Here is a 13,312-nt window from a genome sequence, read left to right on the forward strand (position 1 = left end):
TACTACTCTCACCTACAGTACAACTGTGTGGTGGACACTTTGGAGAACCTCTCAGGCCACCTCGTTTACTTCTTTGGGTTTTCCTCAATCTTGTAGATTAACCACGTAAGAAAAGAACCTACTAATGTATCATTCAAGTTATGAAATCAAAACACAGTTTTCAACAAAACCAGGTAGCATGTCTTGATGAGGCACACAGTTGTATTAACATTTTAAAATACAGCAATTCTAAAGCAATTGAAAAAGGAAGGAAAGACAAGTACAAGAGCATGTATTTCAGTTGTGACTTGCTACTACAGAAGAACAATTTTCTTCAATTTAAACTTACAAGTTCTCACTCTAGGATAGTTGTGTGCCAGAAGAAAACGTTCAACCCAGTTTTCCATATTTTGCAGCACCCAGCTGTGAGCTAATTTATTTCGAGGTGTTTGCACAGCCAGCCAATCCAGGCACTGGGATGGGTTGTATTCAATGACCTGAGAGAAGAGTTGAAAAATTAATTAATGAACACATTAACCTTGATACGACGTACTGATTGTATTAAAAACTCCTAAAAATAACTAAGACTTTCAAAATATTTTTTTAAAATCACTTAGGACTGTCAAAGTACCCACAAGACAGGTGGTCTGGCAGACAAGGAAACCCCTTATTGAATTTCACTGGTTTGTGCTTCTGAATCTTGTTCAGAGCTTTTGAAAGGTCAATCTAAGTCCAGGAAGTTACTCTACATATCCTTTCTGCAAATTTTGAGGTATTTAAGAGTTGAAATGTTAAGCACGTAGAAAACTGAACAATCTTGTCTTTATAAACGAATAAACCTTTTTTTTAAATCACTAACACAAAACCTTAACAACAAATCAGAATTTCACACAAGTTGTATCAAAAGAGCATAAATGGTATGCAAATATATTCTATATAGCTTCATGCTGAGGGTAACCATTATGGTTTTTATGAAAATGCAATTTCAAGGAATAAATTCATCCAGTGCTTTTCCAAGGTAATGAAAAGCCTGTGGAGTGCTGTTGTACAGTTATCAAAGCCTTACAAATAATAAGGAGAAAAAGTAGCTTCCTATGCCTTTCTGGTTCTGTGTAGTTGAAAATTTGTTAACATATTATTAGGCCAACAAAAGTAGTTAGTTCATTTGCTAGTTTTTAAAAACTGTTTTCTTTTTACCTTGTGGCCCAGGTGCCCAGATAAGGAAAAAGGAACTCTGTCTATCTAAGAAACCACAGGCAGCAACTGGATTCCTGAAGCTGTTCCCAACTACTCTAATCCACTTGAAGAATATGAGCAGCTGAAATAACCAAAACTCTGCTTATAAAAATTTAATCTCAACTTAAAAATAAACACATTAAGAACAATCTCCTCCCTTTTTTTAGAAATGACAAATTGATCTGTCAAGTTTCCTTTGTAATAGCTGGAGGGTATCTTCGAGAAAGAGACTATCACTGTTCACTGTCCTCATAGCTCAGTCACTTTTTAATGACTTCTAGAAACTGAAGTGGCTGCAAAAGCAGGTTCTACTGTCTATCTGCCTCTGCGTTAACTGCCAGGCCACTCATCCCTGCCTACACAATTTCTATCTCTAGACCTGCGTCAACAGGGCGAGGATAATAATGCTGGCAACACCAGAGACTGAACTGATGACTTCTACTGCTAAAACCTTGGCTTTCCAGCAGAAACCTGTCACCAACTTGCTTCCTCTGTAGGTTCAGTTTGTGTAGTAAGAATGAGGGAAATAAAGAGGCTTGATTAACAAATTACATACCTAATCTTTGTGGCTGACTGAAGCATGAAACGCAGGTACGTACCTCATGCCACAACTTGCGTATTGTCATAGTAAGTTTAATTACAAAAACTCTCCTGGAAAGGTTTCCTTATTGCTGAGAGAAATTCACAACCTGCCACTTCCCCGCATACAGCAAGCAGCGAGATGTAACTCTTGACCTTGAGATCTGCTGTTTGATCTCTCTCTACCTGAGTTACAGCAGTACAACTAATTCACGTTCAGATCAGACATCTAGCAACCACTTGGTATACGCTTTCCCAGATTACCTACTGGTTCCTATCCTGTACCTGCTCCTAACCAGGAGTAAAATACTTTTCAATAGTGATCCATACTCTATCCCACAGTGCTTGGGCAAGACAGGTTTGTCTTTTACCAGAGGTCTCAACTCCGCACAGTAATGATCTTTTACAAACCACAGCCCCACTTTTTAAAGAGTATTAAAAGGAAAGAATGTTCAACAGCTTGTCCTCAGCAGTCTTCAGGCTGGACACGCTGTTCTTTGACAGCAATGAAGACAGTAAATTGTATGCAGAACTCAAAGAGCAGTTACTTGAAGCGAAAGCTTTAATTCCTAATCTATTGTCCTGATCAAGGAATTTATCCCTGTGCTGACTTGGTTAAACAGTCTCTTTCTCACTTTAAAAATGCAAGCAAGAATGGTCCTGCACCACAGCAATTACCTACTAGAATCAATTTAGCACTACTTTATGGGTGAAAACTGTTAATGAGTATTTTACAGAGAACAAAAAAATGTCAAATGAATATTCAAAGAACCAGTACATAACGGACAAAACAATCCTAACAAATGACGGGCCTTGAAACATTTTACAGTCCTTGCAGAAAAACAAGTGGAATTTGCCCAGTAGAAGCATTCTAGACCCTTATTAGGAGTCAATTAATTTCTCATTAAACTAAAATTTAAAGTTAAACTGAAATACCATTTAACCACAATGCTGTTAAAACAACATTAAAAGTTAGAGCGGAACTTCTAAATGTCTCTTGGCTGTTGTTGTATTTGGAAGAGAAATGGTCACAAAAAACCCCACGAATTGATGCAGCAAAGACGACAGTTAAATGTTAAACTCTTTCATGGACATAAAAGAATGAACAAAAGAAAGACAATTTAGCTTCTGTTTTCTTTTACATGTTGTACCTCCCATATCCTCTGCAGAATGTAAGAAGCAAAGGGTGGCATTCCTGGAGGTCCACCAGCAAATTCCATTAGCATGGTCAGCAATTTGAAAAAAGGATTGGCTGCCTGTAATGCATAAAAATATCCATTTTGATCTACTTAATTTCATCCACTAATTTTTTTTGAGAGACTTAAAAAAAAAAACCCAACCCAAACATTTGCATGTATTTCTATGAACTTCTGACATGAACTTTTATATTACTTTTAATTCCTTATTATTTAATCTGTAAATAATCCACACATAGATCTATCTTAAGTCTACTGTATCCACATACGGATGCAGTAGAATTAAGTCACTTTTTAGAGCTAGTGCGAGGCAACATCACCATACTAGATAGGATCAGTCTAGTAGAAATACATAGTTACCAGGAAATAACAGTACACATGGTCTGACAGTCAGACACTATTCTGAACAAAGGGGGGAGAAAAATCAAGCTGTACAGTCTTGAAGAATTCACCAATTTATCCTGTTTTACATATAGAGACAACTTCACTATCTCAGAGAAACTGTTATTTTTATGTATTTGCATAACATGTAACATGGATCCTGAAAAGTTTATCCAAAAGCATTACATTTTGAGGGTTTACAAGGATCATACATACTGTTCTCCTCTGAAACCACCAACATCTCTACTCTAACATTTTGGATCTAATATGGATTTTTATTTTTAAGTTTGCTAAGACTCACTCAGCTTTTAACAGTGCTTCAATAAAGTGGTTACTACTATTTTTATATATTTTGCACCTCACCAAAAATGTCTCTGGTGCATGTGTATATGTGAAAAGCAAAAAAAGCATAAAAATGCAGCAAATGTTAGCATGACAGGAGGGAAGTAGACTGTCATCTGATAGTGCCCATTCTATCACACAAAGCAAAGCTGTCATGAGAATGATTTAGTATGTGTTTCTTTTCCAACCATGACCATGCCTCCTCTGCTAGACATGCCCTCAATTTTTCCTGATTGTTTTTTTCTTTTCTGACAGCACTCTACAAGAATGTCCTTGTGTGAGCATACACGTCTCCATTCTGTATATATTTTTCATGTGAAATCCATTTGGAACTCTCAGTATTTTTGTTATTACCAGGGCAGGAATTTATTCTGACTGAGAAAGTGTTTGCATGCACAGAACTGCAAAACAGTGCCCCAAAACTTGAACTACCAGATGATAATTATGTATCTCCACTTATTCTAGCACACACAATTTTTTTTTTAATTCATATACGTGGAGAATCTATAAATATGTTATTTGGCTTTGAATAAAACTCTCATCTTAAACTGCATACACCAGATTTCCACTTTAGAAAACTTAATATACAGTGCAGTTAGACTTCATTTAATGTCACAAAAACTTCCATGGATCATCCTCCATGCAAGATTTTTGATTAGCAAAGGATTATTTAAGTAATTTAAAACAGAAAAATATTAATACAAATTACTTAATATACAGGTAGTATGTTTACATACCTCAGGAGTCAACTTTGCTATAGATGTGAAAAGCATGGACACAATCTTAAAAACAAAACAAACAAAACTCACTTAGACTTGTGCTTATTCAGTTAAAATAATAAAAATCACCCCCTTACACTTACAAGATTTTAAACAAATAGCTGTAGTTTCTGATACTTACATGTTCTGCAAGTCGATTATTGTAGCGACACAAGCTGAAAATGAGATTGCAAGTTTGCCTGATGTTGATACCATCACGAATATGTTGAAACAAAAAAGGAAAACCCTGCAACAAACAATAAGATATTAGCACACTGTCTACAATTACATATATACCCATACATATATGTGCATTTTTTTTGGAGCCGTACACAGTCATATTTAAATTAATTACCTTTCCTCCTGTTAATGCTGCCATGTCGTTTTGTGACAAAGTCAAATGTCTGAAATACAAAAAAGCCTTTATCATTTTACTTCAGAGATTCAGGTTAAGGAGAAATACAGGACTGAGTGTTAGTTTATATTCTTCAGTATCACGATATGCAAGAGAAAATAATGGTATTGAGATAAAACTGAACAAAAATCATAAATATTTTGTACTTAGACCAAATAAAAAAAGAAATCCAAATGTGGGCAACTGAACATGTTCCAAGGATTTAGCCTGAGTCCTTTATTTGGTCAACAATGACAAAACATTTATCTTTTAAATGATTAAAAATATAACGGGCCCATATACAAGCTCATTTATGCTGTTAAAAAAAGCCCGCAAACACCCCCCTCCCCCCCATAAAATCTTTAATTCCTTTCTGAACTAGCTTAGATTAGAATTTACTTAGGTTTTTCAGAAGCTCTTGCCTTTCTGAGCGAGACTGTTCAACCAGAAGAGCAATCAAGGCAATCATCTTTTCAAGTGCAGCAGGCCTGTATTTTTCTTCTGCTAAAGAAAGTATATCTTCCTCTTCCTCCTCTTCTTCCCCTTCTTCCTCAGAAAGTACTTCAACCTGTGGCTGAAGAAAAAAGGTAACTTCAATGCAGACATTTTGAGCCTTAATTTCAAAGAGCCTGTACACGGTTTTCCATATATTCTGTCCTCTCTTTTATTCAAAACAACTTAATATTAAGTTCCATGAATCAAACCAGGTAAATATCTAATCACTTGATTTTCATGGTGAAGCATTCATTTTGCGTAAGCTAAATAAAAGCTAGGTTGGATGAAGTCACTACATAGCCCAAGGTGGAAGTCTATTTAATAAAAATAACAACTAAATGTAAAAGCTTACATTGTGCAATAGGAGCAAGCAATCAATTGCTACCATTAATAGCATGATGAGGGCAATGTCAATTGCTTCCACTTAGTATTTATTTCTATACTAAATAGAAAACTCTAGTTTATAGCATGGCCAATTCAGCATCTTTTTAAGATATTATATTCACTTAAACATTGAAAAAAAAAATTGTATGAGTGAAGCAATTTTAATTTAAGACCTGAAAGATGGTTCAAGGGACACAGTACTAATGATCATATCTGTAAAATATGAAAGACTAGCTCTCATTATACAAGATACTCAAACTTACATTTTCAGGTCCTTTAGTTCCCATGTAGAAATGGACCATTGTAGATATGGCTTGCAGTGAAAGCAAGAACTGGCTCTGAAATACGTAGATATTGAATTACTTGAAAATACATGGATGCATATACATACCTAATTGTCAAAACTACAAGGCTACACTTACTTCCTCTTCTCCCATTTTGGCAAATTCGTAAAGGAAGGCAAAGTATTCTGTGAGATGTTTACTGTGAGGCTTAACACCATGCTCCATAATGGACAAGAGTGTCTTCACAAAGCGTGTTACACAAGAGCGACTGCCAATGTCTTCCACAGGACCATCCATGTCATCCGAACTGAAAACAGATTCCAATTTAGATATTTCACACAGTACATAAAACATAAAATCATCTTGAACCAGTCACCAAAAAAAATTCAGAACAACGTACAGTTTTCTACTCTGTCCTACTATCATACTCAGATCTCTGACACTTTCTCTTACGCCAAGTCTAGCCTCGATAACAGTGTGGCTTAAACTAAGGTAGCATCCATCACTCAAAATGTTGAAAGGTTAATAAGATTAGCATTCTGAATCAAGATTCTACTCAGGAAAAGGATTCTTAAAAAAACAGCATTAGGGGATAGCTACTTAAAATCATCTGTATTTGGCTTGTCAAATCTCCTGACTTTCAAGAAAGAATGCTGTTGTAGCTAATTTTTCTGTGGAACTAAGGAAAGGCAGTTTCCTAAACAAATACACAGGATCCTGACAAGGCAGAAAACATGCACTTTCAACCTCATTCATCTACTGAAAGTCAGATCTTATCACTGAATAAAATACGTGACAGTCTTAAATAAGGCTTCCAGAGAAAACTAAATTCTACATTTTGCCATGAAAACTGCATCTTCATGCCCCGAATTTTGTTCTGGTAGCGTAGTTATTACAAACTCTGCCATTTTAGCTCTGGGAAAAAGTTATTATCAGGATCACAAGCTTAACTCAAGACATGAAAGAAAAATCATTGTCATCTTCTTATTATTACTTGTCAAAAAGAATAAATATTTCATAATTGGAGACAAAGTGACAGTTTTCTTGGTAACTAGCACAACAAAACAGAATCCACTAGATTTTTTTCTACTTTGTGACAAAACCTGCGATTTAGGTATACGACACAGTACTAGACTCTTGTCTCCAACCTCTTTTACTGGATGTACAAATAAAAATTTACACCTACGTGCCTCTGGATCCAATTTAATACTGGATTCACAAGTACTGAGATTTACACTTGCAGTATATTACTGGCAGTGAAAAGAAAGACTATGCTGAAAATCTAGTCTAAGGGAAAAAAGTTTCAAACAATGTCTCTTTAGACACTGGCTTTTCCAACCACAATAATATTTTTAAATAAATGAGAGCATTTTGGGTAGAATAATAAAGAACAATTAAATCAGTACTATTTTAGGTTTACAAGACCATTTTGAGTAATTCATTAAACAAAAGCAGTTGCTGTAATGCACGTTATAAATAGAAGTTTTCAGGTGGTATTATTTTACCAGTCTTCCATTCCTGGCTGGAGATAAAGATGTGCATGCACTGGCCTCAGTCTCTGTATCACATGAATACACAAACGCTGGAACATCTGCAAATGCATAAGCAAATGAACTCCACATGTTCATTCTTTTACATATATGTCAATACATATTTTCTAAGCAAAGAATATTCTATCTCCAAGTACTACTTCCAGCTCTACGTGATTCATCCTTAAAGCTGAGATGGAGATGCCCACATTCCATTTCTTAGTGTAGTGACACATTGTATTTTAACAGAATAGTCAAACCTGGTTTTATAAACAGATCTGATAGAGGAACCCTAAAACCAGTTTTTACTATTGGTGTACTGAAACATGACTTAAGACTGCTGCTCATAAACATTATTTTTTCTTCAGTCTCTATTTTCTGAAATGTTTAGATATTTTTGGCAAGATCTTTTTTATTTTGCCTCTGGTTGTAAGAATTTACGTGAAAATTTTAAGGAAATTCCTTCCAGTAATTTTTAATTTATAAAACATTCAGCAAGGATTAGAGCTTTGCCTAAGGTCTTGCATAGAGTTCTCCCATGAAATATATTCCTTTAATGTGCTGCATACAGAAACTATGAATGATTCTATATGGAAATATTAATTTAATCATCAGAAAGTTAAAAAACCAACTGAAGGATTCGGGGGAGATAAAGTAATTGCTCAAGTTTTTAGCTAAACGACTTGCAAAGAAAGCATACTTATAAGTGAAACTATTAATAGTATGAATATCCAAATGCTACTAAAGTAGGGCTTTTTCAATTTTAAGCATTTCCAGAAAATTGTATTAACAAAACTTTGTGGCATAAGGTTATAAAATTAAATCTATCTACAAAACCCAAAGGCAGAAGTTTAGAAATGAAGCTTTCCGTTAGAAGTACTGAATGTACATAACTTATTAATTTTTATTTTCTGAATGTGTGTCTTAACACATTATTTTTGAACCAATTAAGAAGAAAAATATTTTTAATGTGAAGTGTTCAAATTTGTCAAGATCATGTGGGAGTTGTAGAAACCTGAACTAAAATCTATTGCAACATTTTGTGATCCTGACAATACAACTACGGCACTATAGGAATATTGATTTTGTTTCAAACAACAATAATGCTCCAATGGCCAAATATTTTCTCTAAATCATACCCAAGAATAGAAAAGAATAAGATAATTACAGGTATTAATAAAAGCTTTTAGAATCACTGTAACGTGTCATAATAATTGTCCATTCCTGTTCATGGGTCAAGTAGTCACTTGACTTAAAAAGGAACGTTTTTTTCTTACCTGTCTCACAATCTGATTGGGACACTTTATTAGAATCTGCATTGGCCACCAATCATCATCAGCCATACGATCCAAAAACCACTGCAGAAGATACATACTTTGTTAGTTTTGTTCCAAACTTGTTCTAGTCCAATCTTCTTTTTGCATGATATTAAAGTCTGAAGAGAAACTGATGTTACTATTATTAAGGAATAAGCAAGTATTAATCCAAGGGAAATATAAATGTCTTCCGTGCATGACAAGAAAAGAATAAAAATAAATAGCAGTAAACATCAACATAAATTTATATCCAGTATCTTCTTATCCCTGGGTTCTGCATGCCATTATTCAATTGTCTGGAAGGACATGCTTATCCTGAAAAGTCATGTCAATAGAATACAAAATGATGCTTACAATGAAGCATAACCTGAAGAATCTTGTACAATAGGGATATGCTTAAACAAGAATGTAGTTCCTGAATTAGAGTTCCTTCTGCATTTTAAAATGTGGAAAAGCCTTACTGCCTCCAGAGACAGAAAATGTACAAATATAACAGAAAATTATTCAAAGTTAGACTCAGCAAATAATATAGCTGAGTATTCTGATTCCATGGATTTTGTTTTATTCACAAGGACAGACAATTTAAATTAAAGAATCCAAGTTGTCATTCCTTCTATTTCAATTGTACCTGAGTATTTCTTACGATATTAAACGTCTTCACTCACTTTAAACATCTTAGGACTACACCACACTAACGGAACTCTATCACCAAAATACTGAATGTTACGTAACAATTTAACAAGCTAAAAATCGATTTATAAAAGAACAATGAATTTAATTAATTTGTATTGAATAAGGTCTAATGCAGGATACAGTATGTATTGATGTCTTTGTACGTTCAAACTATCACAGAAAGTCTACCACAAACTTTCCTTCAGTATCTCAGAATTGTTTTCACCACCACCACAGTGAATTCTTTATCTACGGTTTCTCAGTCCCTCTCCTCTTTGTCCCAGACTCCCTCCAGGCAGTGTCCTGAAAAATTTTATATAAAAACCCCCTTTCCTCCATTTCTTTTTTCTTCTTCTTCTTCTAGGAGTTTTCAGTCTTTCTACATATTGGGTATAAGATCCTCAGCTTCACAAGCAAGGGACTATATATAATATACATACGTTTGTTTTCAGCTAAGTCTAACGTTAGGTGTTCTTACTCCCCTTCTAAGCGTCTTCATTGCACTGCAGCCTTTTTTATCTGACTGTCCTCTTCCCTTGGATTCAACTCCAGTCCCTGCCATTCTAGTCCTTTAAACATTAGTCTGTCTTTCCACTTCTCCTGTGTGATTTCATTTAAACATCTCTTAATCACAGAAATCTGTATGTAATAACCAAATACAGAGGCTGTGACACTGTGGTCTCACCACTGGCTTCTGAAAATAAAAGTCAAGTCATTCCCCAGAATCTGCAGTATTCAGAGAGGACGAATTTCATCTCAGTGCACAAGTATACCAAATACAGTAGTTCATAGTCCAAAATATTCCAGGGATACGAACCTCCAGGAAAGTTAAACAACATACAGAAAGTTGGTTTGTACTTTGCTGAGTTCCTAAGTCACTTACTTCACAAGCTGCCTGACTGTTATTAAACTGTTTTGTTAACAGTTCAATCCACTGAAGCATTGTAGGCTGTAAAAAGAAATACAGAAAAAACTATAACTTAAAATAATAAACTGCAACTTAATCTTTAAACGTTTCTAAATGGTCAGTTAGAACACTGAATCTTAAGAATATAGTTACAAACACTAAATGCTTTATAAACTAGTAATATGTTGCACCTACACAAAGTAACAGTACACACACTGAAACCAATGCAAGTAGTACCTACTCTTTTGGACTAATTGTTCAATTACACATGATTACATATTACACTAAGCCACCATAGATGAGAAAGAAGTAAAACCTGACTGAGAATAAAGGTGTTTCAGGCAGAACAGAACTTTCTTCTTGTTCAACTTAAACACTGATGAGCACAAGTCATGCTCAGTGGTAAACACGCCCCTCTACATCAACTGTAACTGCCTGTTAAGATCTGAAGCATCTGGGAATTTTCAAATGAAAAGAACACAAGATCTGTTGCTCCTGATGCATTGCTGAGGCAAAGTAGGCTAAAACCAGAACCTGCATTTTTTTCCATTGTGCAGCATTTACTATAAATGTGTTAAATCACACTCTTTAAACATTAACTTTGTATGCTCTACGGTACTCAATACACCTCTAAATCACGCTTTTAAAATTAAAAAGTACACACACACACACTTGTCACTATATTCATGCAGTTACTTAATGAGAATTTACAAGTAAATAGAATACCTTTTCCTTTGAATGAATAAATGTCTCTAGTACAAAGGAAGTGCTTAACTGGAAAAAAAAAATATTGCACCATTAATTATAGAATGCCTGAATTAAAATGTAAACAAGGTAAAATTTAAAATAGGCATGATATACTTTTGAAGTATTTACCTTTGCTGTCATCAGGGAAACCGCTTTTGGATCTGGTAGTGTGCTTGGGATGCTACTACACAACTGCCACATAAACCTAGAGTCAGTAATTTTATTTGTTAATTAAAATAAATAATGAAAATCTGCAAGAAGAAAAGAAGCATTAATATTACATTTTTTTAAGAAAAACTTACCCAAAATACGTATGTTCAAAAATGTTCTTGTCTTGAAGAAACTGCATGTTATCATGCCATATCCACTGAAGAAAAAACGCTAACATCAGATACAAGAAAGCAGTTTATTTCACTACATAAGCATGATTTTAAGAATATTTAAATGCTTGCCATGCCTAAGAAAACAAAATTTTTGCTTACGAAAAATTGTTTCTGGAAACATTTTCTTTATTTTAAAGGATTGACTCAATTTTTTTTTTTTTATTCATACCATAGCAAATATTAGTTTTGCCTGCCGTATGACCGTAGAGCAGAGCTCAGAACCTTCTCTTTCTGTGATCTCATTTTTACAACTTAATTACTTGTCTTTTTAGACTGCAATTTTGAGAACTGGTCCAACACATTAAAAAAGAACCACAGTGAAAGACCGTATTTTCATGTCTGCAACAGTGTAAAAACTAAAAAACCCAAAAAACTCTCTGAACAGATAGTTTCACTAATTGAAATCAATTAGACTTTCCAGCAGCCTAGCTAGGTATGTCTAAAAGTTGAAATTCTGACCCAAAGCCTGACAAGCAATGTGAACTTTTGATAAAGAGTAAAATTTGAGTATCCTGTCATTAACCAGAAAAGGATTTCATGCCAACTCCCCCTGTTCCTCTTTCCAAAATGATGTTTTTGACCAAATCGGTTCGTAGTATTTTTTCACATAAAAATAGTTTAAATGTTTAACTCTGATAAAAACTATTACTATTTTTAAGACTGAGAAGGATACAGAGCACAGTCTGATTTGCTGGCCAGGGATGAAAACACTTTTTAAGTTAAGAACCTAACATGTGACAGATGATAAAGCAGTACTTCTGGCCAGAGGCAGCAGGGAAACAGGCTTTTCAGGTGATAAAAAGGAGAAGAATGTCTTACAAATACGGTATTGGGGATATATCTAGCACACTGCTCCTGTGCACTACCTTTTCCAGTTCCTCAGACCATACATGGCTTGAATATATCTTTACATAAATAGCCACGTATCCTAACAGCAGCCCTCATCATTGAGGGGAACAGGGAAATGTAGCTGTTACTGGGTTTTGTTTCCCCTACTCCTTTTACTAACACCTACTCTGTGACTGTGGGGAGGCAGGGATCCTTTTCTGACTAGTGCTCCCCATCGTAAGCACAAATAGCCACAATCTTACACTGCTTTCCCTTAGAACGTCACAACCTTCTAACAAAAGTGCAAACAAACAGCTGGAACTATTGTCTTATTCTGTCCCTCCTCAAAGCACTATGTTCCTGAGAAACTGAAGGATGAAAAGGATGGCAGTTATTGAAAGTACTTCCTGTCGTACTGCAACTGCTCAGAAAATGTTGATAAGCACTCACAAAACCCAAACAAACACTGCTCTACCATTTTTTACAAATATGAAGCAGAATGATTCAGGTATCTGAATTAAAAAAATATATGACAGAATGAGAGAATGTCCAAAATTTACATACAGTGGAATTCTTAATCTACTTATTATCATGTAAGATTCTCCTCAGGATGACAGATAAATGAAAGGACTGTCATCTTATGGATTTGAAGTATATTTGCTTTCCTATGTTAATCAGATTCCTTATTTGTTTAGGATTTCCTATAGCATTTTAAAATTGGTGCTAAAACAAATCAACTTGTACCTCCAGCAATTCTGATGAAACATCAAATTTGTAGTCTTTGCCATTTTCCTCCTCTGGTTCCATCCGTTTATAAAACAGCATGTAAGCACTGTGCGTCTAAGAAAAAAACATCTGTATAATTTTTGCTTTGAGAGAAAAATCATGAAAGTAGAAATATA

The 13,312-nt window shown here is 34.8% G+C and overlaps 1 protein-coding gene across 1 annotated transcript in view; it reads right to left on the bottom strand.

Moving 5' to 3' along the window:
- USP34 (ubiquitin specific peptidase 34) overlaps positions 1 to 13,312 on the bottom strand; it is a 135,354-nt gene that overhangs the window by 17,700 nt on the left and 104,342 nt on the right. The window contains exons 53-67 of the mRNA XM_086460384.1: positions 13,155 to 13,250; positions 11,502 to 11,566; positions 11,329 to 11,404; positions 11,179 to 11,226; positions 10,429 to 10,494; positions 8,835 to 8,915; positions 7,534 to 7,619; positions 6,167 to 6,335; positions 6,008 to 6,082; positions 5,288 to 5,439; positions 4,827 to 4,875; positions 4,614 to 4,718; positions 4,451 to 4,495; positions 2,946 to 3,050; positions 329 to 476 (exon numbers count right to left, since the gene is read on the bottom strand). Of these exons, the coding sequence (XP_086316510.1) occupies positions 329 to 476; positions 2,946 to 3,050; positions 4,451 to 4,495; positions 4,614 to 4,718; positions 4,827 to 4,875; positions 5,288 to 5,439; positions 6,008 to 6,082; positions 6,167 to 6,335; positions 7,534 to 7,619; positions 8,835 to 8,915; positions 10,429 to 10,494; positions 11,179 to 11,226; positions 11,329 to 11,404; positions 11,502 to 11,566; positions 13,155 to 13,250 (1,366 nt within the window). The remainder of the gene's footprint in view (positions 1 to 328; positions 477 to 2,945; positions 3,051 to 4,450; positions 4,496 to 4,613; positions 4,719 to 4,826; positions 4,876 to 5,287; positions 5,440 to 6,007; positions 6,083 to 6,166; positions 6,336 to 7,533; positions 7,620 to 8,834; positions 8,916 to 10,428; positions 10,495 to 11,178; positions 11,227 to 11,328; positions 11,405 to 11,501; positions 11,567 to 13,154; positions 13,251 to 13,312) is intronic.

This window comes from Leptosomus discolor, chromosome 2 (genome assembly GCF_034619465.1).
Source record: "Leptosomus discolor isolate bLepDis1 chromosome 2, bLepDis1.hap2, whole genome shotgun sequence".
NCBI lineage: Eukaryota > Metazoa > Chordata > Aves > Leptosomiformes > Leptosomidae > Leptosomus > Leptosomus discolor.